This window comes from Pteropus vampyrus, unplaced genomic scaffold (genome assembly GCF_000151845.1).
Source record: "Pteropus vampyrus isolate Shadow unplaced genomic scaffold, Pvam_2.0 Scaffold20, whole genome shotgun sequence".
Lineage (NCBI taxonomy): Eukaryota > Metazoa > Chordata > Mammalia > Chiroptera > Pteropodidae > Pteropus > Pteropus vampyrus.
The window spans coordinates 278,460-297,475 of NW_011888801.1; the positions used below are offsets into that span (position 1 = coordinate 278,460).

Sequence of the window (19,016 nt, forward strand, 5' to 3'; positions counted from 1 at the left end):
TTCTATAAGTAGCAAGCTGTATTAACTCTATAACAATGGTGGAAGTGTAAGCTGATATAACATCTTTAAGAACAATTTGACAATATTTAGGAAAAGTCTTCAAGAAGAGAAATCCTTTACCCAGACAACTAAATGTCTAGGAGCTAACCCTAGGAAAATAATTTTGAATTCAGCTAAATATCCAAGGATAGCTGATAAAGGAAAGTTCTTTACAGAAGAATTCCAAGTGATAAATGCAGAAGTAATGATGGAATTAGAATATCACCATTTTGTAACCCCCAATAAAATAACAGATCTAGGCAAGATCACCAATGGCTGCTACAACTTAGGCAAAAGGCTAAAGAAAATATAAAGAGATCCCAACAAAGGAGAGCTCTATAAACATATGATCTCACTTATATGTGGAATTGAAAGAACAAAACAAATGAACAAACAAAACAGCAATAGACTCATAGGTCCAGGGAAGAAGCTGACAGTTGTCAAATGAAAGAGGGGTTAGGTGGCTGAGTTAAAAAAGTGAAAGGATTAAGAAGTACAAATTGGTAGTTATGAAATAGTCATAGGGATGTAAAGTACAGCATAAGAAATATAGTCAATCATATGGTAATAACTATGTATATAGTGTTAGGTGGGTACTAGACTAGTCAGGGGGATCACTTTGTAAATTATATATTTGTCAAACCGCTATGTTGTACACCTGAAACTAATAAACAATAATACTGAATGTCAACTTTAATTGAAAAAAAATTTTTTAAGGTGGGAGAAGGGGAATAAGAGATTCAGATTTCCAGATATAAAACAAGTCTTGGAGATGTAAAGTACAGCATAGGGAATATAGTTAATAATATTGTGATAGCATTGTATGGTGTCAGATGGTTGCTGGACTTACAGTGATCGCTTCTTTAGGTATATAAACATAGAATAACCATGGTGTATACTTAAAACTAATATAATACTATATGTTAGCTATATTTTAATAAAAATCTTTTAAGAAGACTATTCTAAGGTAAAAAGCAAAGCAAACAAACAAACAAAACAATGGATAAGGGTGACCACTCCCAAACCCACTGTGATGCTTATCACACACACACACAAAAAAAAAAACAACCAAAACAATATGTGCCTCCTGCTATGATGCAATGAGGTCTGACTGAGGCACTGTTTAGAGTAGCAAAAGATTGGCAACAGACTAGATGTCCAATAACATAGGACTGATTGAATAAATCAAAGTACTATGAGCAATAAATAAGCTATACATGACTAAGGAAGCTTTTCAGGTACCAATACGTAATGATTATTTTTTCAAGTTTAAAAAATAAAGGTGCACAACAATGTGCATTACTATACTACTATTTATGCAAAATATGGGGGTAAGAAAATTTATTTATACATATATTTGCTTGTTCATGCATAAAATCTCTGAAAGGATACAAAAACATTGCTAATATCTGTTACTTTTAGAGAGAATAGGGTGCTTGATGGGAGAGCAGTGGGAAGGAAACTCTTCTGCATATCCTCCGCACCTTTAATTTTTGAACCATGTAAATGTATTCATTAAAAAGCTAAAATTGTTTTTACATATGCAAAAGAATCCAAACACAGAAGTGTATATACTGAATGCTTCGATACATACAACATTAAAGAACAAGCCAAATTAATCTATGGGAACAGAAACAGAATATTTACTTCTCAAGTAAGTGAATTTACTGAAGAGGGTATGAAGGAACTTCATAAGGTGAGGGCAATGTTCTACATCTTGATTTGGATGTGGTTACATGGGTGTATGCATTTGTCAAAACTCATCAACTACACTGAAGATCTGTGCATTTTACTCTAAGTAAATTATACCTCAAAGAAAAAATATACATATGCATATTAAAAAGTATGGGAGTATATATTCCAAAGTATTAACGGTAATTATCTTTAGATGGTAAGATATCTGGTGATATTGTTGTGTATCTGCAATTTGTAGCTTTCTAAAGTTAACATGTACTACTTTTATGTTATGTAAAAACCACCATCCTACTTTCTTCCTAGACATCTTAAACAGACTTATACTTCAACCAGAAAAGAGTTTGCTGTGCCAGGCTGAAACCCAACTAAAAATAGGTGACCACACACAGCCTTCTCCAAGCCCCATGAGGCCTGGGACTCTATCCATGTTGATCACTCCTATATTCCCAGCACCTGGCACAGTGCCTTATATAAAATAGGAACTCCATAAATCTCTGGAAAACATTGACTGGATATTCTGCTATAAAGGGAGATGCTGTTCTGGACAATTCTGAGAAGAATGTGGACACATGTCTATATTGTTATTAAATAAAATAACATTTTATCAGCTCAAAGACAAAAAGATGCTAGTATATACCAAAAGACAATTCCAAAAAAACCTCTCTTGATATTAAATTAAGGCCATAAAAGACTCTTTGAAGCTTAGGAATCCTAATGGAAAACATTTGCTTAAAACTTCAAGGTCATGTTATTGCACAAGACCAGAATTTTTCTCAGTAAGAAAATAAATAACTGAACTATTTTAGATAGATATTTGATCGAAAAAATTATAGCCTTGATCATAAGTATCCCTGTAGCCACTTCTAATAAGTGGGATATTCCAAAAACACAAGCCAAGCTCTGAACTATTATCTGAGGCCTGTAGCTTCTTCAATCAACAATACAGTTTATCTCCATTCTAATAGCCAAAGAATTCATATGAACAACTGCCATTCGATATTATCGAAGTGCAGTCAATAAAATTTATTTGAAAAAAAAAAAAAAAGTTCAATACTAACCATACATTCCTCTACATTTTTCAGCTCTAATCCTGCATAGTTAGATCACCAGAAAGCATCATACCATTCGTTTAGTGTCCCGCTAAAATGTTTTTACTGAGTTAATATTTAATGTTACACCCTCAATTTCTAGAGATCACTGCAGAAAGAGCCATGTGAACAATGTTTTTGTATCTTCTACAAAACTCTTGTTGAAGACACTGCTCATCATCATTCTGGGTTACTTAAGATTTATGTAAGTTTTTCTTAGATTGAAAACCAGAAAAAGATTCTTCCTTAAAAAATGTTATGCTCCTTTTTATCATATAAGAACTATAATAACTGCTGTGTTTCTTTTTGAAATTTAGTTCAAGTATACTTGTGTTCGAAAATGGCACTAAATTTTAATGATCAAGTACAATGATCTTACCTTAGTTTTCAGGTAGAATTTTCTCCCCATTAGATCTTTACAGTTTCTGGGCTCTCCAACTTTAATATTTCTTTTGTATATATGTCCTCACTATAAACTACCTCAAATCCTTGGAATTAGCTAGGGTGCCAAGAACAAAAAAATTGAAACAATGAAACAGGATCCACAGCCTGTCTAGCAAGTAGAAACAGAAACTCTTTCAACCTATTCCTAGAATTTATCAAGAGGGAGATTAAAGAGCAGAAGAGAAATCCAATGGTTTGCCTGATAAATGCTTTTTGTCTTGGTGACCAAACTATTCCCCACCTGGGATACCAGTGAGCACATTTTTCAATTGAGCAAAATCTAAGATAACAATTAGGAACTAATATTTATTCATGGGTATATTTCCTCTTCTTCTCTCCTCCTTATCTCTTTTTTAACTTATTTGGTTTAACCTCAGACCTACTGGGAACACTTGGGTACAAGTAGAGTGATATTGGAGCTATGGAAGTAAGGCATATTTATCAGACTGTATACTCAGAGCCACTGCACTGTTCGTGTTCTACATCTCACAAAGAAAAGTCACAAGGGACACATTCAGAGCTTTAGGGTTTATTGAACACTGTGAATAATTTATTCGAAATCTATACAGCTACATTAAGCCTTTAGCCTACAAATTGCAACTAAAGTTGTTTCTCATTAGATGACATACTTAAATTCAAAAACCACCCCCAAATTTAAAAAAATATATATTCAACTATGCATTTCTTTATAATATCTATATAGCACCACAGTTTTAATTAAATTCCAAAATAGCCACATTAATACTTTCATTTAAAAAGCTATCAAATTAAACCACAGCATATTATGTACTAGGATTCATTTTCAATGTTTTCATTTTTTTATATTTTAATTTGGGATTGTTAAGTCATAAAAAGTTCAGGTCAGAAATGCCATTGTTTATTGAAGTATATCAAGTACAAACACTAAGATCAAAGAGCAAGAATAAAGAAAAAAAGTTAGATGACACATTTTATTCACCAGAGCTATAAGTATCCTTCCTTCCTTCCTCCCTCCCTCCCTCCCTCCCTCCCTCCCTTCCTCCCTTCCTTCCTTTTTTTGGAGACATCTCTTCCTTTTAGGGAAACAAGGCACTCCTAACCAATCCAAATAGCCAAGTCTGATTCTCTCATCCTCCTTCTCAGAAATAAATTAATTTTGCATTATACAATTTTAAAACAAGTGTGTGTAGCAGAAGGGAAGGTGAGAGAAGAGGGTTCAGAGGCTTGTTTTAATGGTTTCAAATCTTCCCAACTTTTTTTAAAAAGCTTGCTCAAAAAAAAATTTGCCTGCATTGCAGATTTCTGGCAGGGTAACTTCATCCAATTTCAAAAGCTTTGCTGAATTTGAAAAACTACAATTACTGTTTTCATCCTGTCATGTCAAAAATTCTTAGGAACTATTAAGGCTGCTCTTCATTGCCTATGCACACCAACTCCGACATGCTTAAAAGGCTCAGATTTGGCTTTTAGTCACAAAAAGCACCAAGAGACATAAAAGAGAGACTAAATCCTCACGCAGCTCATGGTAAACTTTCAGTGATTAAAAACTGGGACCTGATTTTCATAAGATAAAAAAAAAATGTTTCCCTAAATTTATCTACCTTTAAATTTTTCCTTAGCAGGATTATCCCAATGGCAGCCAAGAAAATGAAGTTGCTTTCAGTTTCATTTAGCAAAAAGTGATCTGGGAACAAGTTAAAGTATCAGAAATGATTCTTAAACCAGGTAAAACTGCTCTACTGTGTAAGGTAAAGCTTAAAGTTTTCTTTTATGTAAGGAAAATTGTATGTATCTAATTACGAACACCAAATTAATTTAAATTTCAGGTAAAATTGAGAGAAAACAGTCATAGCGATCACTAAGCAAACAAGACAAAGAAGAATTCTTTGCTGTTTGAGATTCAGAAAGAATAGGCAGACTGCAAACCCAATCGGCTCATAATTCTGGTCAAGAAAAATATGTTGTGTTCAAAACAATTAATGGAAAAGGGAGATGTGGTCCACAAATTAGTCATCACATGACACAGTGTCAAATACAACATAACTAGAGAGAAAAAATTTTTAATCTTTTAATCTTGTTTTACCCAATCAACCAAGTAACTCATTTCTACAAGACCATGTTAGAATAGGATGGGACTTAAATATTATAATTGAATTTTTTAAAAAATTATTCAAGTGAGTTAGTTTTAAAATTTCTCTTGTTCTTTATTAATCCTGAAAAGAGTAAAGGGAGAGAAAGGAAGAGAAAATTCTTCGTAAGTTAGATGTATGTATAAATTTAAATTTTACAGTAAAAAGAATAACAACTCTGTCCCCAGAACAGCAACATTTTCCCTGAGCCAAAACAGATTGCTTGGATAGTTTTCGGTATCCTCACAATGACTCACACAAAATTGCCTATATTAAAAAAAAAAGAAGAAGAAGAAGAAAAAGAAAATTAAAGTCCACGTTTCTGAAAAACAATGAAGATTTTCCTAGGGAATCATTTTATAATGTTTGAGTTATTGTGGTAAGCAGAATAATGGCTCTCCAAAAATGCCCACGTCCTACCCTATGGAATTTGTAAATGTGCTACCTTACATGGCAGAGAGACGTTTGTACATGTGACTAAGATTAAGGAGTTTGGGATGAAGAGATTATCCTAGATTATCTGGGTATATTCAATCAAATCACAAGAGTCTTTAAAAGCAGAGAACCTTGCCCTGCTATGGCCAGAGAGAGAGACGTGACAAAAGAAGGGTTGGAAAGATGCAACGTAGCTAGTGTCGAAGACAGAGGAAGGGGGCCACTAGCCAAGGAAAGTGAGTAGCCTCTAGACGCTGCACTTTAAAGACAAAGAAATAGATTCTTCCCTAGAACCTCCAGACAGTAACACAACCCTGTCAACACCTTACTTTTAGCTCAGTAAAACCCATATCAGACTTCTACCTCACAGAACTGTAGGATAATAAATTTGTATTGTTTTAAGCCATCAGTAGCTTGCAGTAATGTGTTAAAAGCAGCACAGAAAACTAATACTGCAGCCTATATTCTTCAATAGATAATGAAGAGAACATCCCCTTGGAGAAAATAATGGGATGTCCTAGTAAAGAACAAAATTTGCCTACTGAACTAATATAATGTAAGGTAGAGGCTTTCCAAAAAAATTTGTAAATATATGCTTTAAATCCATTTTAAACCTTTCAGACAATGGTTCAATGTTAAGTGTTACAAATGGGTGAGTCAACAAACCTTGTTCTCATGTCACCCAACTCTCTAGTCCTAAAACAAGTCTGTGATACCAAAAAGAAGCCAGTATGGGTGACTACCCTTCCCCACTCTTGTGGATACTCACTCAATGAATTCATTTTTACACTGCTGTAGCATCTCACATGTCTGCTGGATCTCTTGCTCACTCAAAAGCACTAACATCCCTATAGTTAGATGAAGTTTCTTGGGATTCTGGAAAATGCTGCTATCAACTCCATGATCCTGTTATCAAAAGGAGAAAAACAAGAAACTCAGTTCACACAAAAGTAAATGGTAGGAATAGAATTTAGAGTCCAGAGACAAACCCACACATTTATGACCAATTGATTTTCAACTAGGGTGCCGAAACAACTTAATGGAGAAAGAAGAGCCTCTTCAACAAATGATGCTGGGAATAAAGTTGGACCCCTACCTCATACTATATACAGAAATTATATCAAAATGTATCAATGACCTAAATATAAAAGCTAAAACCATAAAACTCTTAGAAGAAAAATAGGGGAATCTTCACGACCTTGGACTTGACAATAGATTCTTAGATATAACACCAATAGTAAGGACAACAAAAGAAAAATAAATAAGTTAGGCTTTATCAAAATTAAAAACTTTTATATATCAAAGGACACTATCAAGAAAGTGAAAAGACAACCTACAGAATGGAATATTTGTAAGTCATATATCTGATAAGAGTCTAGTATATACATATAAAGGACATTTACAATTCAACAACTAAAAGACACAGGACCCAATTTAAAAACTAGAAAAGACTTAAGTAGACATTTCTTCAAAGAAGAAACACAAAATGGCCAAAAAATACAAGAAGATGTTCAATTTCATTAGTCATTTAGAGAAATGCAAATCAAAGCCACAATGAAGTACAATTTCATACCCCTTAGGCTGGTTACAATAAAAAATTTGGAAAATAACACGTGCTAACAGGGATGTGCTTAATGGGTACAAGATTTCCTTTTGGGTGATTAAAATGTTTTGGAACAATATAGAGCTGGTAGCTGTACAACACTATAAATGCACTAAATGCCACTGAATCATTCACTTGAAAACAGTTAATTTTGTCATGTAAATTTCATCTAGATTAAAAAAAAAAACTAGTAGCCATATAGAATGGCAAGTCAGGGAAAAAAGAATACCATCTAAATATAGGTTCTAAGATATATTTTGCTCCTTATCAGTTATGTTAGTTCCAGAGCAATTGGACCTCTTATGGGCTTCCACAAAGAATAAACTCTTCATAATACTCTTTAAAAAACATGATTTCTATCTTTGCAGACACTGCGGTATTTTCAGGTAAAATACTTTGTGTTAAGAGTAAATTCTCCCAAGCAAAGAGACAAGTGAAAAATGAATCTAGAGAGTTATCTAGACACTAAGTTTCCACATCAAATATGGTCATCCTTTTCTGGCATCATCATTCCTTGCACTTTAAAACTTTTGTCTCCAGGAAACAAAAATACATATATATTCAGAAATATACTTATATCCCCTTTTTAAAATTGAGGCGAAATTCATTTAACAATTAATCATTTTAAACTGTACAATTTAATGGTATTTACAGTATTCACAATGTTGTGCTCACTTTAGTTTCAAAACTTTTTTCATCATCCCATAAAAACATTCCAGAATCATTAAATAATACCACTCCCCATTCCTCACCTCCATCTCCCACCCCCTCGTAACTTCTAATTTCTTTCTGTTTCTTTGGATTTTCCTATTCTGGATATAGCATATAAAAGGAAGCATATAATACATGATCTTTTGGTTTGGCTTCTTTCACTTAGCATGTTTTCAAAGTTCAGCCAAATTGTATCATGTACTGGTATGTCACTCCTTATTATGGCTGAATAATATTCCATTGCATGTATATAACACAACTTGTTTATCCATCCATCTTTTGATGGGCAGTTGGATTGTTTCCATCTTTTGGCTATTATGATTAATGCTGCTCTAAACATCCATGTACAAGTTTCTGTGCTGACATATGTTTTCAATTCTTTTAGGTATATACTTAAGAGTGGAATTGCTGGATCATGTAGTAATTCTATCTTTAACTTTCTGAGCAACCATCAAACTGTTTTCCACAGCAGCTGAACCATTTTACATTCCTAGCAACAATGTCTACATCTTTGCCAACACTTTCCTTTTTAATTTTATTATAGCCATGCTAGTGGGTGCAAAGTGTTATCTCATACAGGTTTTGATTTACATTTCCCTATTGACCTGTGATGCTGAACATCTTCTCACGTCCTCACTGGACATCTGTACATTTCCTATGGAGAAATATCTGTTTAAATCCTTTGCCTGTTTTTCTGTCTTTTAACTGAGTTATAAGAATTCCTTACATATTCTGATACCAGTCCCATATCAGATCATGAATCCCTTTTCGAAGGTAAGTAGATCTCAAATTCCATTACATTTATTCTGCAAATAAAAATTTTTTAAAGTTGAGAATATTCTCCTTCAACAGGAGTTGAATTCTAAGTTCTTATCCAATAATCTGATCCTTGGACTAAGGAACCACCCCAAAGGCAGAGAAATGTATTTATCAAATGCAGACAGCTCACATAGTACACTTGTTTTGCCTAGGATTGCCTAATTTTTGCCCTGGCAACAGAAGTTAAGAGATTATTCGTTTGTTAAGTGTTAATGGAGATTGAGCTATTTTTACAACTGGAGAAGTTATGTGATTCTATATATCAGCCCAAATTGCCTCATTTAATGAAAGCACTTTAAGGGACAATCAGCTTTAAATGTGTCAAGGAAGGCTAAATCCAGTAAAACTGGTATCCTTATAAAAAGAGGAAGAGATATCGGGAGCAAATGCACACAGAGAAAAGGCCGTGTGAGGACACAGCAAGAAGGCAGTTGTCTGGTAGCCAGGAAAAAAAATGGTCTCACCAGAAACCAACCCTGCCAGCACCTTGATCTTGGACTTCCAGCCTCCAGCACTGTAACAAATAAATCTCTGTTGTATAAGCCACTCGGTCTGTAGTATATTCTGTCATAGCAGCCCAAGCAGTCTAATAAATGGAGCAATCCTACTTCTAGGAACTTATCCTGAAGATACATTTTCAATAATATAAAATAAATGCACACAAGGTTAATGTCTAGAGCATTATTGGAAAATATTGGAAAATACCTAAATATCCAAGTATAGAAGACTGATTGAAAACTATGTATAAACACATGTGTAAACTGACGTGGAGTGATTATTTCAGGACATAATGGTAAATGAAAAAAAGCACAGTGCAGAGGAGCATATAGTTTGCTACCATTTGTGTAAGAAAAAAGGGAAAATAAGAAAATATACACCTACCTATTTGTCTTTACAAAAAGGAACATGGGACAAATAAACCAGAAAGCAATGAAGCTGGTTACCTAGAAGGGGTGAGGGGAACAGGGTGGAAGGGACTCAGGAACATGTGACGCTTCTTCTGAATATGCCCTTTTGTATAGTTTTGACTTTTGGAAGCATGTTGATGCTCTCCACATTCAAATTAAATTAAATCAACAAGAATGTGAAGAGGGAAAAAATGAAATGTTAAAAGCAAACTGAAAATGAACCCAAGTACATTTAAAATGAATACCAAATCTACACTAGAGGGGATTTAAAAAGAGAGAACTAATCCAAGCAACTTATAAACACAATATCTGACTTCATATCTCAGTTCTTTCTTAGGGGAGGGGAACTGCAAATCCTGAATTCTTTTTAGTAGGTTTCTTTCATTTTCTTTTTTAATTTGTTTAATTATACAGTACATTGGTTAGACATCTATATAGTTCATAAAACGATCTCAGTTGCTCCCTCCCTCTCCTAACCCTCCATCCAGCCAACGTATTAATGATAACTGCATTCCCTAGGCCATGCTCCCCATCCTTGTGACCATTCATCAGCTACTAATTTCTACTTCTTTAATCCTTCACCTCATTCTCCCAGTACCCCAACCCCTCCTCCCCTGTCCATCACCAAATTGTCCATATTTGAGAACATTTTTGATTAATATATTCTTTTTATTCCTTAGATTCTGCATATAAGTGAAATCATATAGCGTTTATCTTTTTCTGTCTGACTTAAATACTTTCTAGGTCTATCAAGGCAATATCTTTTTCCATCCCCTTCCTTTTAGTCTGTGTGTCTTTTAATCTGAATTGAGTCTCTTGTAGGCAGCATGTAGGGATCTTGTTTTCTTATCCTTTCAGTCTTTTGGTTGGAGCACTTAATTCTTTTCCATTTGAGATACTTGTTGATAGGAATGTAGTTGTTAGCATTCTTTATTCCTGTTTTTGATACATGTTTTTTTCTTCTTAAAGAAGTCCCTCCAACATTTCCTGTATTACTGGCTCGGTGATGATACATACCTTAGCTTATTTTTGTCTAGGAAGCTCTTTATCTGTCTTTCAACTCTAAATGATAGCTTTGCTGGATAAAGAATTCTTGGTTGTAGAACCTGGGTTTTCATCACGTCGAATATTTTGTGCTGAGCCCTCTGTCCTGCATAATTTCTTTTGAGGAATCAGCTGCCAGTCTTATGGGTGCTGCCTTGTAGGTCACTATCTGCTTATCCCTTACTGCTTTTAAGATTCTTTCTTTATATTTAACTTTTGGCATTTTAATGTGTCTTGATGTGGGCCTCTTTGGGTTCCTGGTTTTTGGGACTCACTGAGCTTCCTGGGGTTTTATGTCTATTTCCTTCACCAGGTTAAGGAAGTTTACCATCATTATTTCTTCAAATAGCTGTTCAGTATCTTGTTTTCCCTCGGTACCCTGATGACATGGATATTTTGACCTTTAATAGTGTCCCATATGCTCCTTAAATTATTTTTATAGTCTTGGCATCTTATCTCTTGCCATTCTGATTTTGTGTCCTTGGCTTTCCAGTCCTCTAGATAGGTTATTTGATCCTTTTCTTTATTCACTTTGTGTATTCCTTTGAATATACTTCTCATCTCAGATAATGTGTTCTTCATTTCTGACTGGTTCTCTTTTATAATTTCTATTTCCATTTTTATGTTTTTTTATTCCTTTGTTGAAGTTCTCACTGAATTTATCTACACTTCCCAAAAGTTCATTGAGCATCTTCATAACCAGTGTTTTGAACTCTGCATCTGTTAGATTTCTTGACACCATTATTTCTGGATCTCTGTTCTGTTCTCTCTGATGGTTTCTGCTTGTCTTCCCATTTTGGCTGCCTTTCCATGTCTGTTTCTATGTACTAAGCAAAGCTCCTACGTCTCCCGGTCTTATTAGTGTGGATTTGTGAAGTAGGTGACCAGTGGCACAGTCCCAAGAGGGGTTCAGCTACAGGCCCAAGCCTCTGCCCCTCCAGGGCCACCTGTTAAGATTCAGCAAGCAATCCACAGATGCTGTGCTTATAGTTGCCTCAAAAGGCCACACTAGAAACTGAGGCTAGCTGCCTCCAGTGTGAGTCTAGGCGCTGCTAAGCAAGGAGCACCTGACTCACTGAAGATATACCTGAATGTGACTTGGGTGGGGCCATGAGTTGGGAGAGGCAGAGTTTCAGGGAATCCTCTGGGCAGAGTGACCTCTGTTATCCAGTTTGATGAGGTCTTGACTATGGGCAGTACTGTGCGCACTGGAGCAGGAAGGGCTCAACAGGAAACAATGGATACTGCCAGCACTTCTGCACAGAGCAAGTCGCACCTCAGCCCTCACTCTGACAATGTCTCCCTGTAAGTTCCTGGTGCCCCCTGCACGCAACCAAAATCGGCACTGGTGCTCAGAGCAAGCAGGTCCGTCACCGCGAAAAGCCGCTTGCAGAAGCAGCCCCTTTAAGAGGCATCTGCCGTGCCGCCGCAGCCTCCGTCTCACTCAGCTGCTCCAGACCAGGCAGCCTCGCGTCCTCGTTCCATCCTATCTTCTGCCGTTGAAGGGTGATTTTGGATTTCTCCCTAGTTGTATGGCTTGTTCATCTAGATCCCAGCAGATTTTCTTTTGCTGTTTGCTCCTTGTTTCCATCACAACTTTGATTTGGTTGCCAGAGGGATGAACAGAGCCTCTATCATCTATGCCATTTTTTCCCAAGTTTAGTAGGTTTATTTCTTATAGACATATAAACAAAGCAAATCAAAACTATTTTAGATGTATTACAGGACAAAGAGAATGAGAAAGGTGTTGATACTGGAAGCCAGGATTCTTGCTGTGGAAGGAGGAACATAAAAATATGGAATGGGGGAGGTCAAGAAAGAACTCTGTGGGGATAAACTGCGATCAAGAGTATCTTTGTGAACTCTTGATTTCTAAAATATATACAGTCAGCCCTCTGTCTCTGTGAGTGTCACATTTGCAGATCAACCAACTGCAGGTCGAAAATATTTTGGGAAAAAAAATCTCAAAAAGTCCTAAAAAGCAAAACTTAATTTGTCACATACCAAGCACTAGGCTGAATTCGTGCAGACAAAGTCATGTGTAGGTATACCCTGCTGTAGCCTGTATGCAAATATAGGTTATGTGCAAATACTATGTCATTTTACATGAGACTTGAGCATCCTTAGATTTTGGTATCTGCAGGGGGTCCAGGAACCAATCCCTTGAGGATATCAAGGGATGGCTGTATATGCACGGATATGTATGTATGTACATGTGTTGTGTGTGTGTGTGTGTGTGTGTGTGTGTATGCGTGCATATATTTTCTAGCTCTGTCCACAGAAAAGGGTCTAGAAGCAAAGATATCCTGAGCATAACTAGCACCAAATACCACTTCCCACTAAAAGGAACCAGGGTTCTTAGAGGAATGGATGATTCCAGGGCTGGGACAGAGAAGTATAAGATAAGCCTGGAACATCTCATTATGCCAGAAAGTATGGAAATAATTGGGGGATTGGGGGTGGAAAGAAGGCACGTCACCAATGCAGGAACCAGCCTGAAGGCCCTCCCACACTGGTTAAGTCAGGGTTAATTTGAGCACTAAAATAATTAAGAAGACTAATTTATAAACTATTGAAAAAATAGAAATGTATGATTCTGTATCAGTAACAGATGAGAAGAATATTGAATGTCAACTGGTAAATAAAAAGAAAACACGAAAGTTGGTGTAACATAAGTGTGCAATCATCATTGCATAGGTTGGTTCAGGTAAGAATCATCAAAGGATGCTAAATCAAAGGGGAAATTTGGTTGAGAATTAGAATATTTGTGTAGTCTTAAAATGTCTCTTTACAGATTGCTTACTGATTGTAAGGAAAAATAATAGTAACTATACAGTGAAGAAATTAATCAACACCTTAACTGGATAGAGTAAAAATTAGCATTACCAATGCATGGCATTGTATCTAGATGAGATACTCAGAGAAAGAAATATCATCACTTATGCAATGTTCTAGCCATAAATGCATAACCTCAGTCTACTTATGAGGAAACATCAAAAAGACCCTAAATGAAAATTCTTTTTTTAAATTTATTATTTATTAAAGAAGCATTTTTTTTTAAGTCAATGTCAAAAAAAGGCAAAGAAAGGCTATAGAAATGTTCCAGATTCAAGGAGACTAAAGAGACATAACAACTAAATACAACATCTAATCCTAGACCAGATTCTATACTAGAGGAAAAAAAATGCTATAATTGACAAAATTAGAATGGTATGGTAAAACATAGATAAAATATCAATGTTAAATTTATCGAAGTTGAAAATTATACTGTTATTATTTTTAAAAATTCTGATTTCATAGGAAATATATATTGAAGTATTTAGGAGTAAAGGGCTGTGACTTATGCAATGCACTCTAAAGTAGTTAAGAAAGAAAGAGAATGATAAAACAAAAGAGTAAAATATTAACAATAGGTGAATATGAGTAAAGAGTACTATCTGTAGTCTTACAACTTTTCTGTGAGTTTTAAATTATTAGTATCCTATTGCTGCTACAACAAATTACACAAACTTAGTGGTTTAAAACTATACAAATTTATTATCTTATTATTTAGAAAAAAGCTCTAGAACTTTTCTTTCCTCTTTGGGAGCCTACCACTTTTGTCAACTTGAGTTCACTTACCAAGAAAACACTGAATAGTGGGAAATAAAACATAGAGAACACAAAAGAGCAGGAAAATGCCATATAATCTGAAGTCTTTTAGGGACTTCTGAGTCATAGAGTTCAAACAGTCTTTACCAGTATTGGAAATTATATAAGTTATATGTGACCCAATTGGACAGCCTTTTAATAAATGTAGAAACATCCTAAATTTTACCCTGCCTAGGAATGCTATCTACTAAGAAAACTTTTCTCTTACTGAATTATCTAAATTTAATGTAAAACCAAACAATCTTCAAGGCAATGGCATAAATCTCTAGAGCCACTATTTTTCTTTGCTCAGAATATATCATATTCCCACCCACAAGCCTCTTCATTGAAATGAAGAAAGACAAACATCAAATTCTTTACTCTAGGGGTTTAATTACACTGGGCCCTGCTCCAAGTTCACCATTACTTGGAGTTAGAACTATTTTACTCCATTAGGTTGGCCAACCAGGCTGGCGCCTGAAAATTCTAATGGCGGTGACCTTCCACCCAGCAAGGTGAAGCAAAGGGTGAAGTAATAGAAATTCCCTGGAACAGTTTTGTCTGGATGAAAAAAAAAAAAAAGGTTTCTTTATGGCTAAGTCATATCAGTAAGTCTCAGTTTTTTCATTTTGTAAATAAGGTCTCATCTAAGAGAAAAAAAAAAATGCATGCAAAAGCTACCTCCACAGAAAGTTTATGTGCAAGCCTAAACCCCAGTTCAGAGTTTAAAGTCACGTCATAACTCAGCAGTCCCAGGGGCAAGACCTTAACCCTCTCATTCAAACTGCTGCTCCATGATTTACCAGTAACAATCACCACATCATCACTGGCCCTTCATTGATTTTACTTTTAACCCAGCACTCAGGCTCCACTGGGGCAGTAATGCTATCAGCATGAACAATTATCAAAGGTATAGTGAAATCTAAAAATGTCAAACTTGGGAAAAGGCCAGTAAAGAGAAATATGGATTAGCCCACCATAAACCAGTATCTTTTCTTCCTTAAAGCCTCAGTTAGAATTCAACCACCCTTTCCACACAAATGGGACAGAATGCAGGTGTAGCTGCCAGAGCCCCTCTTCAGTCTCAGATCCCAAAGATAAGGCACCACTATATGAGACTTTAGAAAAGAATGTCTATGAATTTGATCCTAATGTGCACCACACAGAATGTAAAAAAAATTATAGTATTCCACCTTGACAGTATATGCTGAGAGCCAGAAGCAAAAAAATAATCTTCAAATTATATTCACATATATTATCTTCTAGGAACTCCAAGCATAACAAAGGTTTGTGATTTAGCAATAAAAGGCCTTTAACCTGGAATACAGAGTCTAGGGTTCTAATTGCAAATCTGTTGCAAACCAGCTGTAACTAGGCAAGCCTAGTTTACCTCTAAGGCAAAGACCCTATAAAATTTTTACATGCTCCCACAAAATCTATAAAAAAAGTACAAAATAGGTACTTGTGAGGGATCTAGCAATTAACTTCCTGATATTCTATGTAAGGCAAAAAAGGAAATAAGCATGGAAGCCTTCTCCTACGTTCATTATATTTTCTATTTTTTGTGGCCAAATTCCATTAAATTACTTCTAGGCAGACCACATAAACCTCATGCACATAGGAAAGTTATTCAAATAAGGCCCATTGGTGACAAGAGCTTTTGGCTTTGCAACCAGAGAGGGCTATGTTCAAATTCTAATTCTGGGCCCTATCAACAGTGTGACCTAAAGTCAGTTATTCAGTCACTCTGAAACTCAATTTCATCATCCATAAAAGGCATTTCCTTCTCAGGGTTTTTCTGAGGGTTAAATAAAATATATGTGGAGCCTCTGGAACATAGTAGTATAAATACAGGCTTCCCTCTCTTCTTTTCACATGACCTTGCAACACTCTAAACAAATTTCATCTTTGCTCTCCTTTTTAAAACACCATCAAGAGCTAAATTAGGCTCTGCTGATTCATTTCTATTTTTCTTTAAGAACATTCCCTAAAGCTGACTTTGATTTGAGAGTCTCTATATGCTATTAATAAAAATACCTTAAGTTAAATAAGCTTCAGAAAACAGAGTTTTGATTCTTCTGGCTTATAAATTCTATCCAGACATAATTATGGAAAAGTGGAGAGGTTCTTAAAAACAAAGGACAAATATTCAAATGTCAGGTTTTAATACTGACCAGAAAAAGGACTGCATTTTCTAAATATCCTTACCTATTAAAAAGGAGCAAAGAGCATCTCCCCTTTACTAAAGAATCATCCCTCTTCCTTTAATGAGCGCAATAGTTAAAAATACTTTTCTAAAAGCTTAACTATTCCTTAATATTACCTGTAAGCACTAGTTAGCAATCCATCTACCAACCTACATTTATTCCCAAAGATAGACATGGGTCACATTCGAATGTTAGTGACGGGTTAATGGTACATCACCTATTCGAGTGAGAACCTCAGCTGCTTCTTGATGCCACACTTTCCCTCATGTTCCATACGGTAAGTGGTATACGACAACAGCTAACATATACAGTACTAGCTATGTGCCATGCTCTGCTCTAAACATCTTAAATTTATTAACTCATGTACTCTTCATATCAACACTAAAGGTAAGTACTATTATTATCGCCACTTTAAAGAAGACCTCTGAAACATCTCTGGAATATATCCCCTCCTGAATATGCTACATACCCTAGTCTTTTTTTCAACAGACTTTATCAATAGTATCTAACTGGTACCTTACTCCTTAATTCTCAAACTAACCTCCACATTGCCTTCAGGATTATTTCTCTACAATGTTAAGTTAATCATATTAGCCTCTACTTAAAATCTTTACTAGTTCCTGAATACCTATATATTCAAAATCCTTAACTCACACAAGATCTTTCATGACCATTCACAACCAAGAGGATACCATTCACCTTTCAACTCTTAACACCTATCTCTTCCCTACCCTACCCACTTTCTAAGGCTCCATTCTTAACATACTCCTCACTCTCTCATGAACACAGCGGAATTGTATACCCCCATTCCTTGCCCAGAATGTTCATCTTCCCCTTGCGAGCTTGGCAAAACTCTTGTTCTTCCTTCAAGACTCTGTCACCTCCCTTATTAAGCCTTTTCTAACCACTGGAGAACCTCTCCTCTGGGTACCCACTACACTCCCCTCTAATAGCACTTATCATACAGTACTATATTTCTGCAAGCAGTTAAATCCTATATTAAATACTCAGGCTTAGGGAGCTGAAGTACAGGGATAATGGTGATAATGTCTATAGTCAAACAACATTTCTTATATAATTGATCAGCACAAAGAAAGGTGATTTGAGGAAATGCTATTCTAAAAGGTAAATTCAGTTTCCCTGGAGAGTCTAGGGTGAGATCAAGGACAAACATGCTAACAAACAGAAAAAAAAGAGGTCGACTATTTTAAAGGAAGAAAAGAGAAGTTCAAGGAAGAGTGAGAGAAGGACAAAATAAGACCTGGAAGTAGAAAAGTTGTCTGTTGTATCAAAAATGTGACCTTCACAACAATGGTTAAAAATTAATAGCTGTGGTAGGCAGAATTCTAAGAATGACCCTCACCCTTGTATAGTCTCCTCTCTTTTGACTATGGGTGGAAACTGTGGATGTGAGGAGACATCACTGCTGTGATTATACTATGTTATATGGCACAGTCAATCTTAAGATAGGGAGATTATCCCAGTGAGCCTGACCTATACACATGAGCTCTTTACAAAGCAGAGTTTTCTCTGGCTGGTGACACAAGTCAGAGATTCAAAGCACAAGAAGGATTTAACAGAAGCTAGAGGGGCCATATGTCAAGGAAATGGGAACTAGACCTATCACCACAAGGAACTGAATTCTGTCCACAATCTGAATGGACCTGCAAGGGATTCTTCCCCAGGGCCTTCAGATAAGAAACCAGTCTGGCCAACATCTTGATTTCAGCCTCATGAGACCCTAAGCAGAGAACTCAGTTGAGCCCACCAGGTCTTGTGATCTAAAGTACTGTGAGATGATAAATGGGTGTTCTTTTAAGTGCTAAGAATGAGGCAATTTACTATCAGCAATAGAAAACTAATACAGCAGGGTAGGGTGTGAAGGTAATCTAATAAAACTCAAATTTCAATAGTACCTTTCACCCCAAAGATCCCAAAAGGACTTGATATATTTGACATAAACTATAAAGGAGGATAAATTCACCTTCTCAAAAAAAAAGAAAAGAAAAAATAATAATATTAATGTTTTTTTTAGAAGATAAAGAATCTCACCTCTTTCAGTACGATTCAGGACTGAAGATGGATAATGCTTAATGAACAAAAGTCCTTGGAGGATATACGATCCATACATCTTTTTTTAACAATTAGGAAATAAGATATAATTTGGAGTTGAAAACCCAAGCACAACTGGGAAGACTCTGTTGCTCTTTTTCTAAATCCTCAATACTATGCAAATTACTACTCAATTCTAGTCAAGGCTGGTCCCAATGAAAATACCTACTGAA

General features: G+C 35.6%; 1 protein-coding gene across 4 annotated transcripts in view; it reads right to left on the reverse strand.

The window, feature by feature from the left end:
- ASCC1 (activating signal cointegrator 1 complex subunit 1) overlaps positions 1-19,016 on the reverse strand; it is an 81,716-nt gene that overhangs the window by 43,266 nt on the left and 19,434 nt on the right. For all 4 annotated transcript variants that reach the window (XM_011355198.2, XM_023527886.1, XM_011355200.2 and 1 more), the window contains exon 6: positions 6,579-6,715. In XM_011355198.2, the coding sequence (XP_011353500.1) occupies positions 6,579-6,715 (137 nt within the window). The remainder of the gene's footprint in view (positions 1-6,578; positions 6,716-19,016) is intronic.